The 26,972-nt window shown below is 40.4% G+C and overlaps 1 protein-coding gene and 1 long non-coding RNA gene across 3 annotated transcripts in view; both read left to right on the top strand.

The window, feature by feature from the left end:
• Window positions 1–12,657, top strand: part of chn2 (chimerin 2) — a 261,556-nt gene extending 248,899 nt beyond the window's left edge. For both annotated transcript variants that reach the window (XM_033047391.1, XM_033047398.1), the window contains 4 exons: window positions 2,170–2,247; window positions 6,118–6,255; window positions 8,067–8,172; window positions 11,852–12,657. In XM_033047391.1, the coding sequence (XP_032903282.1) occupies window positions 2,170–2,247; window positions 6,118–6,255; window positions 8,067–8,172; window positions 11,852–12,023 (494 nt within the window). In that variant the 3' untranslated portion in view covers window positions 12,024–12,657. The remainder of the gene's footprint in view (window positions 1–2,169; window positions 2,248–6,117; window positions 6,256–8,066; window positions 8,173–11,851) is intronic.
• A 10,036-nt stretch (window positions 12,658–22,693) lies between these two features.
• LOC116984304 lies at window positions 22,694–24,790 on the top strand. Its single transcript, XR_004414961.1, has 3 exons — window positions 22,694–22,733; window positions 24,207–24,315; window positions 24,708–24,790. It is a non-coding gene; the product is annotated as an uncharacterized LOC116984304 (long non-coding RNA).
• The last annotated feature ends 2,182 nt before the right edge of the window (window positions 24,791–26,972 follow it).

Raw genomic sequence — 26,972 nt, 5'->3', positions numbered from 1 at the left:
AACAGGAGTACGGAGGATGCCATCTCAACGGCACTTCACTCCGCCCTCTCCCACCTCGACAACAGAGACACTTACGTAAGAATGCTGTTCATCGATTACAGCTCAGCATTCAACACCATTATACCCTCTAAACTGATCACCAAACTCGGTAACCTGGGCATCGACCCCTCCCTCTGCAACTGGATACTGGACTTTCTAACCAACAGACCCCAGTCTGTTAGGTTAGACAAGTACACCTCTTCAACCCTCACCCTGAACACCGGCGTTCCACAGGGCTGTGTGCTGAGCCCCCTCCTCTACACCCTCTTCAACTACGACTGCACACCTGTACATGGTACTAACACCATCATCAAGTATGCAGATCATACAACGGTGATTGGCCTCATCAGCAACAACGATGAGTCTGCCCATTGGGAGGAGGTCCAGCTCCTAGAAGCATGGTGCACTGACACCAACCTGGCCCTTAACTCCAAGAAGACCAAGGAGCTCATTGTAGACTTCAGGAAGTCTAGGGGCGGCACGCACACCCCCATCCACATCAACGGGACGGAGGTGGAACGTGTTTCCAGCTTCAGGTTCCTGGGGGTCAACATCTCCGATGACCTCTCTTGGACCCACAATACCTCAATTCTGGTCAAGAAGGCTCACCAGCGTCTCTTCTTCCTAAGGAGACTGAAGAAGGTCCATCTGTCTCCTCAGATTCTGGTGAACTTCTACCGCTGCACCATCAAGAGCATCCTTACCAACTGTATCACAGTATGGTATAGCAACTGCCCTGTCTCCGACCGGAAAGCACTGCAGAGGGTGGTGAAAATTGCCTAACGCATCACCGGTTCCTCGCTCCCCTCCATTGAGTCTGTCCAAAGTAAGCGTTGTCTGCGAAGGGCGCTCAGCATCGCCAAGGACTGCTCTCACCCCAACCATGGACTGTTTACCCTCCTACCATCTGGGAGGCGCTACAGGTCTCTCCGTTGCCGAACCAGCAGATCCAGGAACAGCTTCTTCCCTGCGGCTGTCACATACTCAACAATATACCTCGGTGAATGGCCAATCACCCCCCCCCCCCCCCCCACCGGACACTCCTCCCACAGGAAAAGCACTATGACTGTATGCATGTAAATAGATTTATTTATTGAAATCATATTCTATGTCGCTCTTCCAGGGAGATGCTAACTGCATTTTGTTGTCTCTGTACTGTACACTGACAATGACAATTAAAGTTGAATCTGAATCTGAATCTGATTTTGCGTTTAACCTGTACCCTGAGTCTGGGGTTCACGTGGATTCTCCTTTGTCTTGCCTATTCAAATGTCTCACTAAATGCTTCTCAAACTAAGTGATCGCACCACCTCCTCTGATGGAGTACTCCAGATATCAATTAACCTCTAACCTTGCCCTCAGATTCCGTTTCCATCAATTTAAACATATACACTTTTGTTTTGGATACCCTATCATATGAAAGAAATTCCGACTTTCTTCCCTATTCATGCAGCTTATAATTTTACTTACCAACTATCAGGTTGCCTTTTAACCAACCACTCCAGCGAAAACAAGTCCAACCTATCCAATCTCTCCCCATAGCTAAAAACTTCCAATACTTTACAATGCTTTAGGGGATTAGAGAAGGGAACTGCACAAGCTTTTGTCCAGAGTAGGGGAATCAAGAACCAGAGGGCATAGGTTTTTAGGTGGGGAATATGGGCGACTAGACTTTGTAGGCCTGGCATGAATTTCAGAATTCTAATGCAGAGAATATCCACAATATGTTGAACATATTCTGCACAATATTTTAGAGGAACTATGCATTGTTATCAGAAAATGTTAAATAAGCCACTAGGTAAAATAGACAAAATGTGAACAAGTAATACAGGTTACACATAAAGGATTCCTGCATAAGCAATATGCAGAAACAAAAATAACAGATTCCACTACAAGTTTCATTTTTAGGAAATGAAAGGGGGATCTATGTAGTCCCTCAATTTCCCCATGAAAGCCAAGATCTGGATAGTCACTTTATTCCCAATATGAGAATATAGACAAAAAGGTGTTTTAAGCTGCAAATAGCCTGAAGTGCCCGACCTGAAATGTCTTTGTGTCTTTATTTATTAATTATTGTTTCCAGCATTTAAGCTCCACTTAATAAAGTAACAATTCCCATTTGTTCCATAGGTTTGACATCTGAGGGGCTTTACAGGGTGTCTGGATTTACTGAGCACATAGAAGATGTTAAAATGTCATTTGATCGAGGTGAGTGGAGCATTTAACCTTCTGCTTTTAATTACAATACAAATCAAAATAGGCATTTCAAATCAGTGGGTTTTGCAAATGTTCCCATTGCCACATTAGAAGACAGATTTGATTTCATTTGAAGTCATTTGATTAGCCATACTTAAACTATTGCCCACGATTTTGAACATTCAGTGATAGCAACATGGAGTTCTATGATCTAGATTAAAATTAAACCAGAAGCAAACCAACATAATATAAGCACCTTGAGAATTTAGAAATGTATGCAAAAGAGCAGAGAAGCTTACATTGGATGTATGCATCATTGTTACCCAAGGATGAGGTAACAGAAGACTGGAGGATGGCTGATGTAGTGCCTTTAAGAAAGACTGCAAAGAAAAACCTGTGATCTAAAGACTAATAAGCCTAACATCTGTGGTTGGTAAGTTACTGGATGGGGATTCTGAGGGACCAAGGAGTATAAGTACATAGTTCCTTGAAAATGGTGTCACATGTGGATATTGTGGTGAAGAAGGCTTTTGGCATTCTGGCCTTCATAAGGGCATTGAATATAGAAAATTGAACATTCTGCTGCAGTTGTACAACACGTTGGTGAGGCTGCACAAGAAGTATTGTGTTCAGTTTTGGTCCCTGTGAGATGAAAGATGTCATTCAGCTGGAAAGTCAAGGAGTTGTAAGATGGGGCTTTATTCCTTGAACATTGGAGTCTAAGTGGTGTTGTTATAGGGGTATATAAATCATGATGAGCATAGATAGGGGGAATGCAGGCAGTATTTTCCCCAGGATTGGGGTATCTTGAGATAAAAGGCACAGGTTAAAGGTGAGAAGGAATAGATTTAATAGGAACTTGACTATAAGCAGGGGGGTATATGGAACATATGAAACAAGTGCCAGATGATGCCCTTCAGCTCCGGAGCAAGTAAGCCAGTAGGTGGCGCTTCCCCACTAGGGCAGCCAACGTGATCAAAGACCCACACCACCCTGGTCATGCTTGCATTTCACTTCTATCATCAGGTGAAAAGGACAGGAGCCTGAAATTCATGACCACCAAGTTCAGGAAAGGCTTCCTCCCAGCATTCCTCAGCATCTTGAACACTACACAACACTAGCAATTACCTCAGCGATTATGATCTTTGTTAATAAGCAAATTGCACAATCTGGAGTTCAAAGTCATCTTTACACATAGTATAGCGGTACAGCAGGCTGTTAGTTGTTAGTTCATCGTTACCGCTTCCAAGACTGACCAGTGTAGGAAGTGGGTGTTAGTATAAAGCATAGTATAAGGTGGGTTAGTGATGCTATTTCTACTATGATTGGTTCACATGCAATAACCAATCTACCACCTTCCCCGTAAAAAGCGAATATAGTTAAACACACACGGAGCTCGTCTTTGTCCTTCTTAAAGGTGACAACCATGGTGGAAACCCAGTCAGTGGGCTCGCTGATTTCGGCTAGTACGCCCATAGAGACCATGTTTTTTAGTTCAGTCTCAATTCTGTCTTTCATAGCGTGTGGCACACGGTGGGGGGCACGGACAACTGGGTCAACGTTGGGGTCAATGGCTATCTTGTAGGTCACAAACAGCCTGCCTAGCTTGCCATCAAATAGATCAGGGTATCCTCGTTTCAGGTCCTCAGATATTAGTAGCTTGTGAACGGACTGGTCAAAGGAGACTACCCCTAAGTCCTGGCACGCATGGATACCCAGTAGAGTCACAGAGTCAGATTTTAAGATATGGAAAGTTAGATTTCTTGTGGTATTTTTCAGCACGCATTTGAAAGTGGTTCTTCCCAGAGGATACAAAACCTCCCTCCCATAAGCATGTAAGGTGGAACTGTCTCTAGTCAAGGCCTCATTACTTCTTATCTTGTTGTAGATGTGCACAGACATCACATTCACGCGGGCCCCAGTGTCGAGCTTGGCCTTCACGTGCTTGTTATTAATTGTCATTAATCAGAAGGATCCAGAATCTTACCAGCTGTGTGAAGGAGTGAATGTACAGTCGACTCCTTGTATGTGATAATTGGATCATCCTCGTGGGCAGAGTCGAGCTGGTCCTGAGATTCTGGAAATGTTTGGTTTTGTTGCTACAGGTGCAGATTAGACGCTGAGCTGGAGGGTCTGTTCCCACGGGACCCGCAAACGATGGCGAAATGATTCATCTTTTTGCAGTAACTGCAAGGCTTTCCGTAAGCCGGACAAGACGATCACCCCTTGTTGTGGAAGTAGTTACAAGAAGGGCACCTCTGAGGGGGCTCATTGGCGAATCCCCGGTTAGCCGGTTGAGAGGGCTCATTCATAAATCTTCTGTTATCGGTCGGTGTTTGTCGTCTGTTGAAACCCATCAGGTTTATGGTCTTCTTCTCAGAGTCAAGCTGTTCGCTTAATGGAGCAACAATTTCAGACATTCGACATGCACGTATTGCTTGCTCAAGGGTCAAATCAGCATTCTGCAGTAACTCAGTCCTTAGCTTTTAATCGGTCATACCACTGACAAGCTTGTCCCTGATTAATTAATTCGTCATGATTTGAAGACGGCACTGCTGAGCCTTAAATTTTTTAACTCACAGATAAATCTTTCTACCGGCTCATCGGGAAGCTCGCAAAGAATTTGGCTCTTTCTAAAATGCAGTTTGAGGGTAGGTCGCATAGTTCACGGAGTTTACGCAGTAAAACAGTAGGGTCACGCATAGACTCAGCAGGCACAACTACCCGATCGTTGTCATCGTAAACGGCTGGTGCGTATTCAAAGGTCCGTGCTCTCATCATGGCTTCGGGTCCCGACAGGTTAAGTAGGAGGGAAGCCTTGACAGCGCCTGGTTCATTTCGGTGGACGATATTGATGTGGTGTTCGTAGTCAATTGCAAAGAGTCTCCATCGTTCCCCGATGTCAGAATCGAAGATAAGCTGCGCAGGCTTTCTGCATGATTAAGCCATGGTGATGCGAGAAAAACTGATAAACAGAAATAAAACCCGATAATCGGACGCAGTGGGTTACTCCAAGCTTTCTGACACCATGTAAATAAGCAAATTGCACAATCTGGAGTTCAAAGTCATCTTTAATCTGTACACATAGTAGGCTGTTAGTTGTTAGTTCATCGTTACCACTTCCAAGACTGACCAGTGTAGGAAGTGAGTGTTAGTATAAAGCATACAGTAAGGTGGGGTTAGTGATGCTATTTCTACTATGATTGGTTCACATGCAATAACCAATCTACAATCTTCTATGGACTGTCTTGGTTGCACCGTGGACTTTGGTTTTGCACTGTTATGGTTACCAAGCAGTAATGGTTATTAATTTATTGTAGTCTTAAATGTATTTACCTGTGTTATGTTAATTAGACCAGTTAAGTTCCAGGAAATAAGAATTTCAGTGTTGTTGTTGGTACATGACAATTAAACACTTGATTCTCTTGACCCTTGGCAACACTTTTGTGGAAGATGGGAAGAAACCAGAACAACTAGAAGAAGCTGGAGGATGACTGTGATATCCTTTCACTGAGAAAATATTCAAACTGCACACTGATAGTACAAAATGACTGGCCCAATCACTCGAATTCTTAATTATTCTCAATTATTCTCAAAATACAGAATTAAAAGACTGTGAAAATATTCACAACAAACTTCATATAAGAATGTTGCCATCAGTAATAGTAGCTATGAAAATATTTTTCTAACATTGCTATTTGTTCCTGAGTGTAGTTTGCTTTCAATTTTTCTAACGCTTATTCCAATCTAGCACACAACGGCAGATTTTGTATATATTTACCTGTAATGATCTGCGTGAGTAATATACATGATCTTAATAAGGTAATGTGTAACTTTTGTGTAGCCATTCTTTTAATTTGATGTTTCTTATCCTCTTTCAAGATGGTGACAAAGCTGACATCTCTGCCACTATGTATGCGGATGTCAACATTATTGCTGGTGCCCTTAAGCTGTATTTTAGAGATTTGCCGATTCCTGTCATCACTTATGATTCTTATCATAAATTCATTGAAGCTTCTAGTAAGTATTCTTTCAATTTTGTGATCTCAACTAACTTTCAATAGTGGAAAGTAAACTTCAAACTAACTTGTAAATAATGCAAAAAGGAATAGCCCGAGAACCAGAGGCCAGTGACCTTAAATCTGTGGTCAGAAAGTTACTAGAGAGTATTTTGAGGGATAAGATATACATGCATTTAGATAGACGCAAGGACTGATTAGGGACAGTCAGCACTGATTTGTACATGGGAGACCATATCTCATGGATCTGAGTTTTTTGAAGATGTAACCAAAAAGATTGATAATCTTTGATAAGAGTTGTAGACATTGTATATATGGATTTTAGTAAGGTATTGGACAAAGTTCCATATGCTAAGCTGTCCTCGAAGGTTAGATAGCATGTGATCCAAGGAGAACAGCCGACTGGATAGAAAATTGGCTTTATGGAAGGAAGCACTAGAGGCCTGTGACCAGTGGTGTGTCTCGAGGTTCAGTGCTGAGCCCATTGTTGTCTGTCATCTATATCAGTGATTTGGATAAGAATGCACAGTGCATGATTAGTTAGTTTGCAGATGACACTAAAGTGGGTGGTATTGTAGGTAGCGAGAATGGTTGTCAAAATTTGCACCAGAATCTTGATTGTTTAGGCAGGTTGGCTGAGAAAATGGTTAATGAAGTTTAATACAGATAAGTGTGAGGTGTTGCATTTTGGGAAGTCTAACCAGGGCAGGACCTACACAGTACATTGCCGGGTTCTGGGGAGTGTTGTGGAGCAGAGGGATCAAGGTAAATCCCTGAGTGCAGGTCAAAATTCAAGTGTAACAGATAGGGTGGTCAAGAAGGCTTTTGGCACATTGGCCTTTCATCAGGCAAGGTATTGAATATAGTAGTTGGGAGGTTATATTACAGTTGTACATTAGTGAGGCCACAATTAGAGTATCGTGTTCTGTTTTGGTCACCCTGTAATGGGAACGATGTTAAGCTGGAAAGGATGCAGAGAAGATTTACGTGGATGTTGCCAGGACTCGATGGCCTGAGCTATAGGGAGAGATTGAGCAGCCTAGGACTTTATTCCTTGGAGCTCAGGAGGATGAGGGGTGATCGAATATAGTTGTATAAGACCATGAGAGGAACAGATAGGGTAAATGCCCAGAGCCTTTTACACAGAGTGGGAGAATCAAGAACCAAAGGACGTAGGTTTAAGGTGAGGGGAACCCAGGGGCAACGTTTTTACACAAAGGGTGGTAGGTGTATGAAACAAGCTGCCAGATGGGGTAGTTGCGGCAGGTACTATCACAATAATGTCTTATCCCCCTCCCACATCTCACCTCCACTGTATGGTTCGATACTTAAGTGCTGATGTTACAGGCGTTTTTTGAGATGTTAAATGATCAATGAATACATCTAAGTTTTGGCAATCAACTCAGCTACAGTGGTGATTTAGGGGAAATCTTAGTTTTAGTATGGTGTCCACAACAGCAGACACCTTAGTAACTTCCATTAAAGTGAAAAAAGACAGGATTGAATTTCTCAATTGTCAAAAATCTGAAGAATACTCTCAAGGTAAATACATGTTCAATGGGCACTGGAATGGGGGACCAGAGGACATCGGTAGCCTCTATAACTGTATCTCACCAGGAGGAGAAGGAAAGGCGTGTGAAGATGGGAGAAAAACTAATTTCACAAGGAAATATTTATTTTTAATTATATATATATCAGGGCTGTGTTCAGAATTTTAAAAAGAGTGAATATTTCTGGTATAATTCTCAGGGAGGTGGATAATTGTTATGAATGAATATTTACTTTGAGTAATTTACTTTTATTTTTAATCAGAAATTACTAACCCAGATGACAGGCTGGAGGCGATTCATGAATCTTTGATGTTACTACCTCCTGCACATTATGAAACATTGCGACATTTGATGACTCATCTGAAAAAGTAAGTTGTGTTTATACTTAAGATGGATGATTTCTGGATTCATCTGAAAAGTATTAGCATGCAAATAGTCAATAGTCCTAAAATAAGATATATTGCAAAATAAAATATTAATATCTAAACCTATCAACATCTTGGGCATTCACCCACGTAGATACAAAAAGTTACCATATTGTATTCCAGAATGTTCCCTAATTATGAGTGATTTTCAGTTGAAAACATATTCAGTTGTAGTTCTCCTGGTTCGGGGAAACCATTGATACGGAAAACATAATTTTGTGTGGATTGATTCAATCTAGCACACAACAGCATATGTACCCTTGAGTCCATCAACCAATTATATGTGGACAGTACTCAAAACCTGGTCATTCATGTAAGCTCTGCTCGTTCTGTGGACCCCTCATACTGACCTCTTGTACGTTCCCAATGTATTTCAATCCTACATGACAGCTGTGATTTCAGCTGTCTAGCTCCTAAGCTCTGAAATCCTTTCCATCTCTGTCCTTTTTAGAATGTACCTCAATGGCCAAGTGACTTGTTAACTGACTTAACTTCATCTCTGTGACTTTTATTGCTCCAGTGAAATACCTTTGGCCATTTTAACACATTTAAATGAGGATATTCTTGCATCGACATGTATCACAATTGTTATTCTGTGGCATTTCACCAGAATGGAGTTAGAAATCAAATGGCATGCAAAATGAATCTGCATCTGAGCTGGTGAAAGCTATAAAAGATGCTGTCAACGCACATTTGTGTGAACTAAGTTTAGATTTGTTTAATTTTTCATATGTCAGCTGTTTTCTTTTGTGACATTTTGTTTACATTATAATGTCATATATAAGCTAAGTTGGCTGTGGTATCGTGAACTTACTTGAGCAAAGTTAGTGATGTTTATCTTTTTGTAACTATTTTAAATTCCAATCTTGCATAGGTTTGACTTTGTATGTGAAATGGAACTAATGAAACTCTCATAGAGTCATAGTGATACAGCATGGAAACAGGCCCTTCGGCCCAACTTGCCCACATTGGCCAACATGTCCCTCCTACCCTAGTCCCACCTCTCTGCGTTTGGCCCATATTCATCCAAACCTGTTCTATCCATGTGCCTGTCCAACTGTTACTTAAACGTTGGATTAGTCCCTGCCTTAACTACCTCCTCTGGCAGCTCATTCCATGCACCCACCACCCTTTGCGTGAAAGAGTTATCCCTCCGATTCCTATTAAATATTTTCCTCTTCACTTTAAACCTATACCCTCTGGTCCTTGATTCCCTGACTCTGGGCAAGAGAGTCTGTGCATCTACCTGATCTATTCCTCTCATGATTTTATACACATCTATAAAATCACCCCTCATCCTCTGTGCTGCAAGGAATAGAGGCTCAGCCTACTCAACTTCTCCCTGTTGCTCAGACCTTCGAGTCCTGGCAACATCCTCATGATGAACTATTTCAACAGAATTACATTTTAGAATAATTATTAAACAGTTTGTGAATTTTGTTGCTTTGCTATTCGTTGGTATTAATTATTTTAAATTTTCAATATTTCTACATCGTTTGCATGATCTTTTTATGAAGAGGCTGTTGCATCTGTGGGTGCATGGCTGGCAGGATGGCTTGTCTTTAATATCTCCATGAAGGGTGTGTGCGACACTCTGGGAATCTTTCCAGCCCAATAGGTTACTGCTTTCCAGGAGAGGAAAATGCAACTGGGCAAAAACATGTTTCCAAGTCTCCCAAGATGGTACCTCCAAATTAAATTCATTCCATTTTTCTCAGTATTATTTTGTTGGTTATTTACTGTCAGACAATATTTCATCCCAGAGTAAGCAATACTTTAATTTAGTATTGAAAATGCCCTTATGTTCTTGAATCATAATTTCAATGTAAATCTATATTTATAATCAACACATCTGTTGGGTAATGTTATGGCTATTATTATTGATATGAGTATTTTTTCCTGTGCCAATTGAAAACTCGTTCATTTTTGATTTGCAAGACGAGTAGAACTAATTTAAACAAAGTCTCCCAACAGGCGTTATTGTCCTAGATCTTGCAGTAAAGCAGGTGCTTCATTGTAGTTGTCATAATAAACATTGCAAGTCAGTGTCCTAATATTGCAGTTAGGATTGCTGAAATCGTTAGAAAGCATGCCACACATGCTTAACTGTGGAAATTTGACCAAATAAATAAAAGTTCTAATTTTGTACATTTTTCTTCACTTTGGGATAATGTTCCTTGATTAAACAGGATTGCCAATCAAGTCAGTCAGTACTTTTGCTGTTCCTCGTCTTTCTCTTAAAGAATTAAATTGTTGACTATATTCTATATTCTAGCTCCTGTAAACTGGCAATATTTACATAATTCCAGAGATTACAACTGTAACTGAAACAATTAATTTCCCCGCACAATTAAAGCATGGAATAATCTCCACCCAACCAGATGCAACTAAATTTAAAGTAGCCCTTTCTTCCCAATAACCCTTTCTGGCTTAAGCCCTCCCTTCACCACCTCCAGTTTAAATTCCATTTGGAATATTTTGGAAGACCAAGAAACTAAGAAGAAACCAAGAAACAAAAAACAAGAAACTGCAGATGTTAGTTTACAAAAAAGGCACAGTTGCTGGAGTAAGGCAGCAGGTCAGGCAGCATCTCTGGAGACATGGATATGTGATGTTTTGCGTGGGAACTGATTGTAGTGAGGCGGGAGGCTGGAAGAAAGGTGGGTGTGGGACAAAGACTGGAGAGTGATAGGTGGATACAGGTGAAGGAGGTTTTGATTGGCAGATGGGTGGACGAAGGCCAGAGATGGGGAGAAGACGAAAGGCTGTGAGACATAGAGAGAAGTGCAAAATGTTAAGCCCGAGGAAGGGATATAGGTGGCAGGGGATGGGGCAGGGGAAAGGGTTGTTGTTGGTGACTTTCCTAAAATTAATATTTAAATATAATTCTCCGACATTTGCACCACTTTCAACACCACTTTCCACCACATGTCACATTTTCCCATCCCCACCCCATTCTACTTTCCACAAAGACCCCTCCCTCTGCAACTCCTTGGATCACTCATCCCTTTCCACCCAAACTACCCCCTTCCCACTTTGTCCACTCATCTGCCAATCAAATCCCCCCTCACCTGTATCCTGTCCCAACCCAAAATGTTACCTATCCATGTTCTCAAGTGTTGCTGTTTACCTGCTGAGTTTCTCCAGCACTTTGTCTTTTTTTTTGTAAATCAGCATATGCAGTTCCTTGTTTCTACCCTCAGCTATAACTTACCAGGCGTTATCCTGCTCCCATCTCTCTTCAAGCTTTCTTACCTCTATTACAATCAGTTGAAAAGGTTTCAGCCTGAAACATTACCTACCCATGTTTTCCAGAAACGCTGCCTGACCTGCCGAGTCACTCCAGCACTTTGCTGAAACTGGTGTTCATTTTCACAATTCGTGGAATAGAATTGTTTTTGTGTTATGTAACAGATTAAATGTTCTTTGCAGTTTTCATTACCGCTTCTGTTCGATGACATGAAGCTGTTTATCGCTATCAGAGGTTATGGTTTATTTTATGATTACAAGTCTTTGCCTTGCTTAAATTTCTCGAAGTATAAAACAGAACATAAATATTAAGAAATATTGGAGGCTGTACCATTCCAAAGCTTACGTGACAATCTAATTTGATTCATTTTAGGATCATTTTACTTGAAAAGGATAATTTCATGAATGCGGAAAACCTTGGAATTGTTTTTGGGCCAACGTTAATGCGACCCCCTGAACAAAATACTCTGGCTACTTTGAATGATATACGATACCAGAGACTGATAGTCCAGCTCCTGATTGAAAATGAAGATGTCTTGTTCTGAGAAATGAAAGCAGTACGAAGTAAAACCAACACTTTAGTTACTATTTGTGACTGAGTTGCAGAGGTACAGCTATAGTCCTTATAGGTTGGATGTGTGGACAAAGAAGTCTGTGATGCTGCAGATATAACATTCCCCATAGTCTGTTTTTGTTTTAGGAAGCACATCTTTAAATAAAATAATAGGGATTGATTTTCAAACAAATCCTATTACTCTATATGCTTTTGAACATCATTAGGACAGTTATATAAGGAAAAGCAAAGCAAAATTATTGAGCAACTTCCACAAGCTACAAAGTTGTTTTTCATTGTTCCATTTAAAAAAAAAAATATATATATATATATATATATATATATATATACATATAAAGGTAAATACGCTCAATCAGAAAAGCCAGTAATCAAACTTCCACTCCAAAGTTAGTCTGGTGTGAAGAGAGTGTATTTTTTATTTGTAATGATATATTTACCAGTTTTGTATTTTAATTATATCACAGAATTTTGAATTGCACTAAGTGTCTACAAATTGGTATATCAACTAATTTATACTGATACATTTAGCAAGATTCATTAAATTAAAGAGATTTGTGCTGCATATAACAAAATATCAGACTAATATACCACAAATGATCGATTTTTTTAAAAATCTGGAAAATCTCTGCATTGCACATTCTGCAGTAAAGGATGGCATTCTAAAAAAATATTCTTAATCTGTAATGATCATTTTTCCTCTTCAGCTCAGAACTCCCTGACTATTTACTGAGTGCACAGTGAGAACTGGACTAATTGTCACATTACTGTATTTAGGACTGGTGCCTATTGATTCACGGAAGGCATTTAATTGTGTATATGTATAAAGCTATACTTAATTATCAGTCTGGTAAAAGTAGCAGAAAGTCACCAAAGTTATATGTGTAGAAGGAAGGATCATCTGTTGTTCTTCCATTTTATTGTGAACGTTTGTTATGTTCATGTTATGATTCCTAAATAGACCACATCGAAAACTGTCAAACAGAATCTTCAGAGTAAATTCCCTTGATCCATCACTTTGGTTAAAAATGCTTGTGAATCATTTATATTTTGCAATGGCACGTTTATATGAGACTGCAACTGTGATCCCTTGAGGCTGTTAATTCATCTTTTGAAACTGGATAAATGTTTTCCTGTTGTGTTCTGTGGATATAAATTTAATGGTTTTCAAATACAAGTATTGTTTATGTATAAATCAAATGCTGCAGTTGTTTAAAATACCTTTTTTTATTCCTTTCTGAGATGTAAATTGTGATTGCTTTGGTGAACTTACCATAATCATTGGTACCTGCAAATGAAATGTCTTCCATTGAAAACCTTGGCTATTTTATTTCTCTTCTAGTAATGTGCAAAATTGATACCAGATTTATGATGTAAATTAAATAAATGTAGTGAAAAAATGTATTAAATGTGCCATTAAATTGAAATGCAGAAAATTCCTGGTTTTATCAAATGTCCTGGGTTAGATTTTCTTCTTAACTCAGAATCACAATGAACCTGTATTTTAGAGGAATCACCGATAATCTAATACAAATACTAAGGGTGCTGTTTATAAATAGAGAGGAATTGGACAATCTGTAGCATATCGTAATGAACAGCAGCAGGATTTATTTTCTTTCCTAGTAACCTGAACGCACAATTTTGTCAGGCATTTCAGGTAGTGTTGTGCTATTTTTAAGATGATCCTTGAACAAGATTTCTCAAGTCTCAGAATGACTTAAGTTATGGTGTGAAACAACAAATTTCTTCCAGTGTCTTTACCAAGATTTATCTCTGAACAAAAGCAGATGACCTAGTTATTTAGCTTATCATTGTCTTGAGCATGCTATATGCAAAATGTTGATGTTGATAGAGAATATAAATACATTTGAAATTGTGTTAAAGACATAATCTTAAAGGTAAGTATTTACATATTTGATCCTTCTGAAAGATACTGGAGGTGGTGGTAGCTACAAATATTTCCATTGAAATTTGACTATGAAAGTATAATTTTCTTCTTGCTGCCAAAATAGTTTATTTCACTAAATTGGAAATAAAGGTGAACAAAATTAGATTCTCTAACACCCATTTATTGGATATTCAAGACGAGTATAATACATGAAATATGGATGGCAAAGGTTTAGAAGGATATGGATCCAAACACAGGCAGGTGGGACTAGTGGAGACAGGGCATCTTGGTTGGCATTGGTAAGTTGGGCTGTCCGTTTCCATGCTGTATGACTCTGTATATAACTATTGACAAGAAAATGCATGTTGGCAACTGTCCTGGGCACATATCTGCATATGGGCAAATATCCAACACTCACCAGGAATGTACAGGGCAGCCACCAATGTCACTTTGAACTTTGAGAGAATGGAGAACAAGTTCGTGGAAAAAATGAGGATAATAGGGCGAAAACATTCAACAGTAGCAAATTAAGACCTTAGGCAGACTGTCAGCAAACTATTACAGTGCATATTTAACGCAGCTAAAGCATCATAAGACAAATCTAAGAGTGAGAGGTTAAGAAAGAATACTGAAGGGAGGGTGCGTAGTTCCCTACCAGAGACACAGATTGTTCTGGAATCAGAACTCTGATTTTTTTTTTTTAAAGAGAGGTGGATAAATATGAGTAGGAGGGAAAAGGTTGTGAGCAAGGTGTCATGTCCCTTTTGGAGAGCTGACACAATTGTAATGGGTCAAATTTGCTGTAAAACTGTAATCTCCAAAGCTTTGCACTGCAACTTTGACCTTCCATCCCTGTGCTCCATTATATTTTTTAATTCTGTTTTTGAATTAGTCAGCAAACAACAATGTTATTTACATTTTGGAAACAAACCCCCAATTTTACATTTCTCCTTCCTTGGACAGGCTTCAGTTTTTCAGCTCACCAAGCAGTCAACTTCTCTACATCGGCAAGGTCAGCATGGAACATGACATCATTTTATCATGTGATCATTTTCTACTCCTAGCTAGTCATAGTTGGTCTTAGATGTGGAAGGCTGAGGTCGAGGGGGGCCGTAGGAGGTCGTAGACATAGTCGTAGGAGGTCGTAGATATAGTCGTAGGAGGTTGTAGACATAGTCGTAGGTGGTCGTAGGAGGTCTTTTACTTCGGCGAGTCAACACGACCTTGACATTTTTTTCAACTCGTCTAGGGTCTTCTAAACTCGTGGATTAGCTCGTCCAAGTGGGACAGGCCCTTAAGGCTATCCATCATGTTTAATCAGGTCCGGTCTGTTATCAGTGAATATCAATGTTACAGCATTATTTTGCTTTGCTTGCTCTGTAGATATAGTTAACCTGCAGAGCATTTTATAGTAGAAATTAAAACTGGGATTGGAGGGGTTATCTCTGGTCACAAATCCCAATGTGACATTAAATGAGCATGCACAATGTAAAGATAATACATAGCATGCACCAATATTAGATAATGTGCTACTGTTGAAGTTAAGGAAGACTATTATAGTGATCAACGTTAATTTTCGTACCAACAACAACAACAAAAATAAGGTGACATTTTGGCAATAAGCCTTTATTTAAGCCTTTTTTTGGCAGAAGAGATGGGGGCGAGTAGCTTAGCAACCCAAATAAGCAAAAGGCAATCTTTTGTTCATCACCAAATGTCTCGGGAGTCAAGTACATTTTAGATAAATTGATTTACTCGGGCAAACATTGCTGCAATTGAAAGGGAATATGCAGGAAAATATATTTGAAATCTCAATCTTGCTCATTTTCAGTAACCTCGAGACCATTTTTAATGTAATCAGTACTATGCTATTTTAAAAACTTTTGTTGCTTTCTCGTCATTCTTCTGCAGAGTATTTTCCAACGGGTCGCTGTCATGTGTCATACGGCCTGGATTAAAATTGTCATTGTCATTAAATTGCAGGTAGTAAAGTACATGAGGATGGCCCAAGCTAATATTAGCGTAGACAGACACAAAGTGCTGGAGTAACTCAGTGGGACAGGCAGCATATCTGGAGAGAAGGAATGGGTGACGTTCCAGGTTAAGACCCTACCTCAGTCTGAAGAACGGTCTCGTCCCGAAAAGTCACCCATTCCCAGTGATTGTTTTAAACTGTATTCCCCAACCCTCCAGTGGTGACTTACCCCAGAGTTTGCTGCCAAAATGTTAAACTGCCTTTGTTTTGGTAAAAACAGCCTGAATGTTTTCGGTGTTGCATCAAAGAAAGGCATCTCATCCCAGCTGCTACTTTTTCTGAAGCTTCTGCTTCTTCTGCATTCATCAGAACAAACTGGACGCACTGTTGCTAATGTCTGATCTTGCACAGGCCATACTCTGAGTATTTAACAGAGATGCCTGCGGGAGTGCTGGTTTAGTTCTTCTAATGTGTGGATTAGATAAACACCATGACCAAATCAGATTTAATTTAAATGAAGAGTTTGTATTAAAATCATTAGACCTTTAGGAATGGTTGGGGTCGTTGCCTTGCCTTATTACGTTTGAAGTCCATGCTTGGTGCACATGCTCAATAACCATAAAAATAACACAAGTCAAAGGAAAATCAGAATATGTTTAGCAAAGAAAAACTTTATATATTGATTAATTATTAACAAGTTTAAAAGTTCAATGGCATCCAACACGAAGTCAGTAAAAATGGCACTCAAGCACTGAATAACTGGTTATTTAATTGGTTCAGAATCCTCTATTTTCACACAGTCATGTGGCGTCATTATTAATTTTCTCCATGGCGACTAATTTTTGGTCGCGGAACAATTTTAACATGTTGAAAAATTTGAGGCGACCATACTGAGGCCGCGACTAGTTCCCAGAATGCGGGAACTCCTCGCGACCATGAAGGAAACTCACCAGAGACCACCAGTGAACATGTGGCGACCATGTGGCGAGTGCAGAATCTTCTACAAGCGCCTAAAAAGTCGGCAAAGTGGGACAGGCCCATTCAGTCCTTTCTGGCATCGAGGATGACACCAATTTGGCCATGAGCACACCGACACGTGCAGTAGGGTGAACTTACATATATATTATATTTACAATGGCCAGAAAGTCCAGGACCCCATGTTTCCGCTGTCCCTCGCTGTTGGAGCGCATGTGCACTGACACTGCTGATCTCCGGCTTGTCCCAACAGTTCACCCTTGCCTCGAGAGGAGGTGCCGGCTGTCTCAGGTTTATCCTGGTGGCTCAGCATTGCGGCTTGAAGAGGCGACACGGGCGAACTCTGGAATATCCTGGCAGCTCAGACTTTGCCTCTATGTGGGTGCAGTCCTTGTTGTCAGTGGCAGAAAGAGACACTGGCATCTCAGAGTTGCACTGACATCTCGGGCTTACCCTGGCCACAGTCTTGGTCTCAGTGTTGGTGCTGGCTATCTCGGGCTTCTTCCTGGCTGTTCAGTCTTGACCACACAGTCCTTCTCGAACTTGCGACCAGGGGAACAGCTGGCAGGGAGGCTCACCACTTCCTCTCCCTTCCTCTCCTTCTTCCTAGCTTTCTTCCTCTTCTGCTTCTTCTCTCACCTTCTCCCTCTGGCTAGAGTGGCTGAGTTTTATAGGAAGTACGCTGACAAGGTTAAAGTATTTGGGGGTTTTTTGGCTTATTAATTTTATCACCATTTCTTCCAGTATTTTACTTGTTGTCTGCATCAGTTATCTACTTTAATGGGGTGGAAGATTGCAACCTTCACGTGGTCCGCCCTGTTTCGACTAATGCAATCAACTCGACGTGCACAAACAGAAGATCAAATAGAACAAGTTGTCCTACAACTTCAGGCTGTGCACGCCACACGAAAGACACGAAAGAAGATCTACTTTAATCAGCATTTTAAAACGTGGGATAGCACTGTGTCTTAATTAACGTTGGCTGCACTGGAAATAAATATCATACTTTGTGTCTCTCTTTGGGCCCAGGATTACTTTATCTCAATTTATGCTGGTTTAAGCTGATAAATTTAGCATCTACATTTTATTTAGTAAATTAACAAACTGTTGGCTATAGCATTGGCTGGGGAATGCTGAATTTAATCCCACCAGATGCTCTTGAATTATTCTTCTTAGAATAGCCTACAGGATGTTTTCAATTGTTTATATCTCATTAATGCACAGAACCTTCAGGACTACAATTTTAGTGATGCATAAGGAGATATAAAAATTAGTTACCAAGGTCAGTGACATTTATCATTATTTATTTATGCACAAGTGTTGCATCTTCTCGTTCCTGTATCTGAATTACTGTTCAATTCATCCACTCAAATGCATACTTCTTCCAAAGTCCTTGCAATGTTAACTCCACAACTCAAACTAAATTGGTTAAGGTAAAATAAAATAGCTTGTCTTATTTTCGTAATTAGTTTTCTGAAGCATTATCAGCTTCAACTTTAACATGTGTATTGGTGTGAGGTGGAGAGGTGGAATATTGTGTTGGGTGACCAGCCCTCCCATGTGATGCTGGGACCACTTAGTCTAGTAATCTTATATGTTTCAATAAGATCCTCTCTCGTACTAAATTCCAGAGTATACAAGTCCAGCCGCTGCATTCTATCAACAAATGACAGTCCCGCCATCCCGGGAATTAACCTCATGAACCTATGCTGCACTCCCTCAATAGCACGAATGTCCTTCCTCAAATTTGGAGACCAAAACTGCACACAATACTCCAGGTGTGGTCGAACAAGGGCCCTGTACAACTGCAGAAGGACCTCTTTGCTCCTATACTCAACTCCTCTTGTTATAAAGGCCAACATGCCATTCACTTTCTTCAATGCCTGCTGTCCCTGCCTGCTTACTTTCAGTGACTGATGAACAAGGACCCCCAGATCTCGCTGTACTTTCCCTTTTCCCAACTTGACACCATTCAAATAATAATCTGCCTTCCTGTTTTTGCTACCGAAGTGGATAACCTCACATTTGTCCACATTAAACTGCATTGGCCATGCATCTGTCCACTCCCCCAACCTGTCCAAGTCATCCTGCATTCTCATAGCATCCTCCTCACAGTTCACACTGCCACCCAGCTTTGTGTCATCTGCAAATTTATTAAAGTTACTTTGAATCCCTTCATCTAAATCATTGATGTATATTTTAAATAGCTGCGGTCCCAGCACCGAGCCTTGCGGTACCCCACTAGTCACTGCCTGCCATTCTGATAGAGTCAGATATGCAGCAGCTGCAGCTTTATTGGGTTTGCGCTACTAATGTGTTCCTGCTGAGAATAGTTCCTTGCCAGCTTTTTATACATTCTGTTTATGGAGAATATGCTTTATGGTTTAGGATTGTGTGTATAATCTAAATAAGAACAGTAGTGTTTGATCAAGATTCATTTTTACTTGATCTAAATCCAGTGTGAAGGGTTAAACATAGAACATAAGAAATGAGAAGAGTAATATGTAAAGGCTCTTGTAAGTGTTTCATCAGTCGATGTTCACAAGTCAACTTCCAGATCAGCAATATTTTCTTGCATATCACCGTGACTCCTTTTGCACAACTTGTCCATATCTCTTCACAACCTTCAAATCCTGCTCATGCATTGCTTTGTATTATCACAAGTTTGGATACGGTACAAAAACAACAAATGCTAGAAATGATAATGTCAGCACATGTGGAGAGGAAAACAAAAGTTAATGATTGTTCATCAGAACTTAGTTTTCATCAGAACATTACCTCTTGTTTCTCTCTCCAAAGATGCTGGCCGAATTGCTGAGTTTGAGGCCTTATCCTACTGATTGATATACAGTAGATTACAAAAGGCAGAGGTCAAAGATTGATCTTTGTACTGTCCCATTGTGAGAATCTTCTATGTTTGTCTCCGTTCTGTTTTCTGTTCAATTTTAAATCTCTGCATGTATCTTATCCCAATTTCATGATACACAATCTTGTGTAATGATATATTCTGTGGCACCTTTGTCAAATTATCCATGTGGATATGCGAATATTCTGCACTTACTGTGTCATCATCAACCCTGCTACTTACCTCATCAAAAAGCTGCCTGACATGATTTGCCTGACCTAAAATTAGGTTGGCTGAACCAAATCAGATTGAGATTTTCTCAAATGCTATTATGATCTTCATTAAAAGTTCCGGCACTTGCCCGAATACTGCTCTGTCTCAGGCTGATATGAGTTCACTGCCTCCAGTTTCCTGTTTTCTCTTTCTCCTTTCTTGGACAGCAGGCTACCGATCCTAAAAGATAACCATAAGTGTTGCTTAATAGAGTTGCTTAACACGGGCGGTGCCAGTGTTTAGAGTGGGTAATGGACTACGGTGTGTGCCAATGAAGAGGTCAGCTTGGAAGAGGGGTTTAATATTATTTGCAATGTTCTGCTGCCTTGGTTCAAGGGAGTTGCCAATTAGTGGTGGGAGTTATCTTTTTGATTAATTTGGGGATACTGAGGGCCAGACCTCTAAAGAGATACAGCCCGGAAACAAGCCCTTCTATCCAATGAGTCCGTGTCGACCAGCGATCCCCGAACCCTAACGTTATCCTACACACTTGGGACAATTCACAATTTCACCTACAATCCTGTACATCTTTGGAGTGTGGCAGGAAACCGGAGATCCCGGAGAAAACCCCCGTGGTCACAGGTAAAATGTACAAACTCCGTACAGACAGCACCCGTAGTCAGGATCGAACCCAGATCTCTGGCGCTGTAAAGCAACAACTCCACTACTGCACCACTGTGCCGCCCTGAAACTCCCAGTATACTCCCCTGTCAATTTTTTTGTGAATTGTGTGGACAAACACAGATTTCTCTGAATTTCAGGTATTGGTCAATCACCTATTAAAAATGGACAGTTTTCTTGCCAATTACTATGTTAAACTTAATCTAATAACTTCTTGTCCAGAGGTAAAAGGTTTAAATTGAAGTGCTTCTCCCTTCATTTATAGCTCCTGCCAGGCCCTCTCAGTCCAAAGTTCTATTGCTTAATCATAATTAAATCAATATGCAAAAAATTGATAGGATGTAATGATAAAGGGAAAGGCAAAATATCTCATATTTGCTCCTCTTTTATCATCCAGTCTGCAGAAAGCTATCTGCAGAGTCTGTGGAGCTGTATGTTAAAATCTGCTCAGGAGTTTCCACACTAATCTCTGCGCAGAAAATCCAAATGATAAACCAGGAAACCCCACCTGAAGCTCTCCCTACAGGCCACTTGCAGTTGACAATGTCAGTCAGAGGAACTAAATGCAGTGTTAATTATTAATACTATTCAGAGATAAATGTTATATTTATAGCATGAAAACAAGAATGTTCCCCCAACATCCATGCCGATCAAGGGGTTTTCTTGAGCTAGACCATTTGTCTACATTTGGCCCTTATCCCTCTAAACATTTCATATTAATTTATGTCCAAATACCTTCAAAATGCTGTAACTGTACTCACTTCTACCACTTCCTCTGACAGCTCGTTCCATATAGCCACCACCCTCTGCGTGAAAAGTTTCTCTTTCAGGTCACATTTAAATCATTGCTCTCTCACTATGCTCTCCAGTTTTAGTCCCCTATCCAGCAAAAAAAGTCTGACAATACATCTTTTCTATATCACTCATAATTTTATACATTTTTTTGTAGGTCTCCTGTCAGCCTCCTTTGCTCCGAACAAAAAGCCCCTGCCTATCCTTTTCTCTTTATAACTCTAGCTCTCCAGTACAGGCTACATCCTCGTGAAGGAAGAAACTGCAGATGCTGGTTTAAACCGAAGATAGACACAAAATGCTGAAGTACCTCAGTGGGACAGGCAGCATCTCTGGAGAGAAGGAATGGGTGACGTTTCAGGTCGAGACCCTTCTTCAGACTGAAGAAGGGTCTCGACGCAAAATGTCACCCGCATCCTTGTGAATCTTTTCTGCACCCTCTCTAGCCTAATCTCATTATTCCTATAATATGGCCACCAGAACTGCACATAGTATCCCAGGTGTGGTCTCACCCACATCTTGCACAACTGTAATGTGATGTCCGAGCTCTTGAATTCAATGCCCCGACCGATGAAATGTTATATGCCTTCTTTGGAAGATGTATAGGTCTTCTTCTGCAGCAATACAACGAATATGCAAAACAACCATACTTATGTTCAGTAATTTATTCAAAATAAAGTATCCAGAACAGGGATCAAGCTTCTTGCTAATGTTGTTATCACAATTTATCACTTAGCCTATGCCATCTTACATCAGCTGATGCAGCAGGAGTTCTTTGAGGTAGTAGCAGAGAACCTCATAAATCCACATCACCTCACCTTCAGTACAGGATTGAACTACTGAGTACAAACTGTTAGACTGCTTGCCTGAAAATAGATTGATTTATAGGTTGAACACCGATTTTCCAGCATCCTCGGTTCCAGAGCCTTTCTTGATTATCCATTTTTCCAGACCAACAGAGGTCAGGTGATAAACGCGAGGAAAAGACAATACACCCCTCTTCCGTTAAAAGCATCTCTCCTGTGTCTCTAAAGCACCATGGAGCGCCACAAACCTAAAATAAAACAAATATATAATGTAAACTGAATGTGCATTGGGACCCTGTGGGGCTCCCTCCATCTTACCTGCTGCTGTTTGTTGCGGTTGGCGATGGCTTTGTCCTCTCCCTGCTTGACCACCGCTGCCTGCTTCTCCTGTCACTCTGTCCAGTCGGCCTCTTTACTCCCACCCCCCCTCCCCCACTCCTACCCCCACCACCACTGCCACTTCTTTCTCCCTGAGTTGCTGACATACTCCACCTTAGAAGTGACAGCAGGTGAGAGGGGAGAGCCCCACGGTGACTTCAGGAGCGCATTCTGTCGGTAGCCTGAAGTAAGAATTGTCCCCAGGGGTTACAACATGAGCCGCAACAACAGTCGTGTCACCGGACTGCACAATGGGCGAAAAATGGCTCGCTGGTGCAGCTTGTGAGTCAGGGAGTAGGTCGGAAGCCGAGGTTTAAAACGGCTGGGGAAACGGTGGGAGCTGGAGATGGGACAGCAGGTCCGTTCATTGCATCCAAAATGTATTATATGGGTCCGTTAAAACAAGGGTTTACTGTATTTACATAATTTTTGTACATAAACCAAATAAATTAAAGAAGGCTTGAGAGGGATTTCAGAGTTCCAGAGGGCAAGAGTAAAATCGAACAGAATGGAGGGGAAGGGGGGGGGGGGGGGGGTGTTAGGGTGGTGGTGCAACATAAACATTAAGCCAGCACAGATAGAATTAGACAAGGCCAAGGAGGGATTTCAATATCTAGATGTAAATAAACAACTCTTTCATGATGGAGGGACACCACTTGCAATGCCGCCTGTGGCCGTTTAGGGAATTTCAACTGAGCTCTCGTAATTTTGTCAGATTAAAGTGGGAGGGTGCAGACCATCAGTTGCCGGAAAACTGTTCAATATTCTCTACATTTTAGTTAGGCAATACAATCAAAGGATTATTAGTAGAATATTTTCTATATCCAGTTTATTTTTAAGTTAGTCACTTTTTGCCAATTTGTTAAAAATGTTTAAAACTATTTCTTGAAATATTAGAAAACAATTACTGGAAAAAGTTATAAAAAATAAATGTTAAACTTAATCTATCACCACGTATATTTTGTTTGCCGATTATCTGAAGTAATTCAGAATCAATAGTTTATAACTTTCAGTAAATCTGTATTATGCAGCATTTAATGTCGAACTCAGATTAAAAATGATACCATGTTTCCTAAAGTGTTTCAGTAAAGACAAAAAAAAAAGCCAAAATGTGAGGACTTTTAGCATTCTACAATGAAAGAAAAGGCTGTGTAATTAGAGTGTGGATTGTAGCAACACCTCTGATCTTATCTAATCAGAAAGCAATGCTGCTTTCATCAATAATATCTTCTGCTTTCATTGATGAAATATGTAAGAATAGTTTTACGGAATCCATTCCTCCAAACCCCAAGGCAATCACATCCAATTTTCTGTTGCTGCGTCAATCGAATCACTCTAAAGTGTAAAGCTCTATTCCAAGGACTGCCTGTTCCAATTGTTTTAGTTACCACATAAACCAAAACTGTGACAGCAAATACTCTAGGGCGTATTGCTGGATGATTGTGTTTGTTTTATGAGTTTCTATGAAAGAATGCAAAATTCAATTGAGAAGTGCAAACTGTACACATTATAAATAAACAATCAGCTTTGGGTTCAAATAGAAACAAAGATAATCATTCTCCAAATACTGAACTTGCCCATCAGGTGTTCAATATATTTATCAGACATCAACTGCATGGATTGATTTGTTCTCTAGTTTTTGACCAAAGGAATTTGTTTCCTGTGATCTGACAACATTGGATGAAGAACTTAATTGCCACATGTAAAGACAGGGTAAATATTTCTTTGCAGACTTCCTTTGCTTCAGTAATTTTTAAATGTTCAAATGTAACCCAAGATAATATGTTATGATTTTAATCAAATGCAGATCAACAATCTTTTTCATTCAGAAATGTCTTCACATGTCAATTAAAGGAAATCATACCCAATTGTTGCTATGGGAACTTCAAAGGGGGAAACACATTAAAAGGGCACTTTCCTCATTTAGAGAAATGTAATTTCAGTCAAATTACTTTAAGTGGCATAGCTGCTGTTAATATGGTAAAATTGCAACTAATTTGTGCACTTCATGTCTCTACAATGAAAACATCAAAATCATTTTGGTTTTGAGGTGCAAGTTGGACATGACACCAGTCAATTCATTCCTTTCTTTTTTTCTTTTACAGTGATTGTGGAATTGTTAACACAACCTGAACAGGCAAATGGGGTTTAGTTTAATTTCAGATCAATGGCGTTTCCAGGAATGCAAGCTTTGAAATGCACAGGAATACAAGCAAATAGTTCCATTATTAAAAGCTATCATAAATTAATAATTAATCTTTAGCTACACTGATTAACTTATTACCTGCCTACATGGAAGGCATTAAAAGACGTTTCCTGACTAAGTTGGAGGAGGCATTGGTCCGTTTACAAGTACAAAACAGGGACAAAGTCGATCAATTTTTGGACCTGTATCCCTAATTATATCTAATTTATAGATATCAAAAAAATAAACTACAGGCTCTAGAAAACTGCGTTCTATAATAGAATGTACGAGCAAATTACAAAGTATTTTGCGCAGGCTTTCCTTTAGGAACCAAAGCACAAAAGAGCAGCAAGCTCATCTTGGAATTGTATAAAATGCTTGTTTGGCTTCAGCTTGAGTACAGTGCATGTACCATTCTTATTACACTGCAGGGGAGATTTCCTAGGATGTTGTTCAAACTAGAAATTGGTGCTGCGAGAAAAAATTGGATAGGCTACAGATGTTTTCTTCAAACAAAGGAGACTAAGATGAAAGTTAATTGCGGTATTTAAAATTTTCATGGATTTAGGTAAAGTCAATAAGAATGGTCTATTTTTCCTTAACTGATGGCTTGAAAACCAGGGGCAGGGGCTTAGATTTAAATTAATTGCCAGGAAGATCAGAGGATCGCTCCTACGCCTATGAAGAAGGTTCAGCAGCCTGAAAACTCTAACCACGAGGGTAAAGAACAGTCCATAAGTTCATAGGTTATAGGAGCAGAATTAGGCCATTCGGCCCATCAATCTAACAGGCCTGTAAACTCAATATACACAGGTAAAATATAATAATCAAAAATTCAATGACAGTAACACTAGATAGCCTTAATAACTAAGTTATTTGTACAATCAAAGACAGAGATCATGGAAGTTCATAGTTGCCGAGGTTAGTGTTGTGTAGTCTTCAATAGCTGGGAAGAAGCGGTGGAGGCCAAGTCAATGAATATTTTTAAGCTGGAGTGTAAGATTCTTGATTAATACGGGTGTCAGGGGTTACGAGAAAAGGCACGAAAATGGGGTTGAGAGGAAAAGATAGATCAGCCATTATTTAACGGTGGAGTAGACTTGATGGGCCAAATGGCCTAATTCTGCTCCTATTACTTATGAAGTCTACCCCGCCAATCAATCACCCAGTTACGTGTCACCTGGACCTACAAGAGAGAAGGAAATGTGTCAATGCAGTGCCGTGTAGTTGTATAATGTGGCCATAACTGATGGAGCAGCTCCCATCGTATGCAAGCTGTGAGAGGGAGATGTGATTCTGCCAGAAATGCTAAATTGCGATGATATAGGAGGCCATGTGAAGGTTGGGTTTAATTTTCAGAGGTACTTGGCGATCGAGCAATATAGCTCCAGCGAAATGTCCGAGACTGGTGGTGAATTTTATTATAGTACTGGACTAAGTGGGACTCGTTGGGTCCCAGCATCACACGAGGGCTGGTCCCCCAATGCAATATTCCACCTCTCCACCAATTCCAATATTGGTGGGGGGGGGGAGAGCTTTCCAGAGCGCTAGTATGGGTGATGTGGGCTGAAGGGGCTGGTTTCCAGAGGGCTAGTATGGACATTGTGGGCCAAATGGATTCATGGGCTGGCGGCTCAGTCACTCTAGCCTGTTGTGCTGGCAGCCCACTCACTCACGGCTGATGGGCTGGCAGTTGACTCACGGCTATTCCTTGAAATTCCATTTCAAGCAGGGTGCAAGGCTACCAAATTCAAGTGCAGTTTCATACCATTTCAAGCAGGGCGCAAGGCCACTAAAGATCGCGAGTCGTGACCTCTCCCTCCTCCATTTTGCAGAGACTGAGCCACGCCCACACTTCTGGGTTTTATAGTCCCTCCCCCCTCCCACCAGAAGGGGCGGGGCCTTCATGGCGTGATTGACAGGAGAGAGAATCTCCACATTTTCTAAACACTAATAACTCTTTTATTTTTCATCGATGGGAAAAATCCTTGGCACTTGATGAGCGGAGGGGGAATGAGTAGGATGGCCAAAAATCACAGCTGTACGTGGTAGCGTTTATTCTAAAATCAATATAAAGTGCAAACAGGAAGTGGTCAAGATTAGACTTTTAATTATATAGAAGGCAAGGCAACTTTAATTAGGCAAGGCAACTTTAATTAGGCAAGGCAGCTTTAATTAGACAAGG

The sequence above is a fragment of the Amblyraja radiata genome, chromosome 2 (assembly GCF_010909765.2).
Source record: "Amblyraja radiata isolate CabotCenter1 chromosome 2, sAmbRad1.1.pri, whole genome shotgun sequence".
NCBI lineage: Eukaryota > Metazoa > Chordata > Chondrichthyes > Rajiformes > Rajidae > Amblyraja > Amblyraja radiata.
This window is presented reverse-complemented; position numbering and strand designations above follow the sequence as displayed.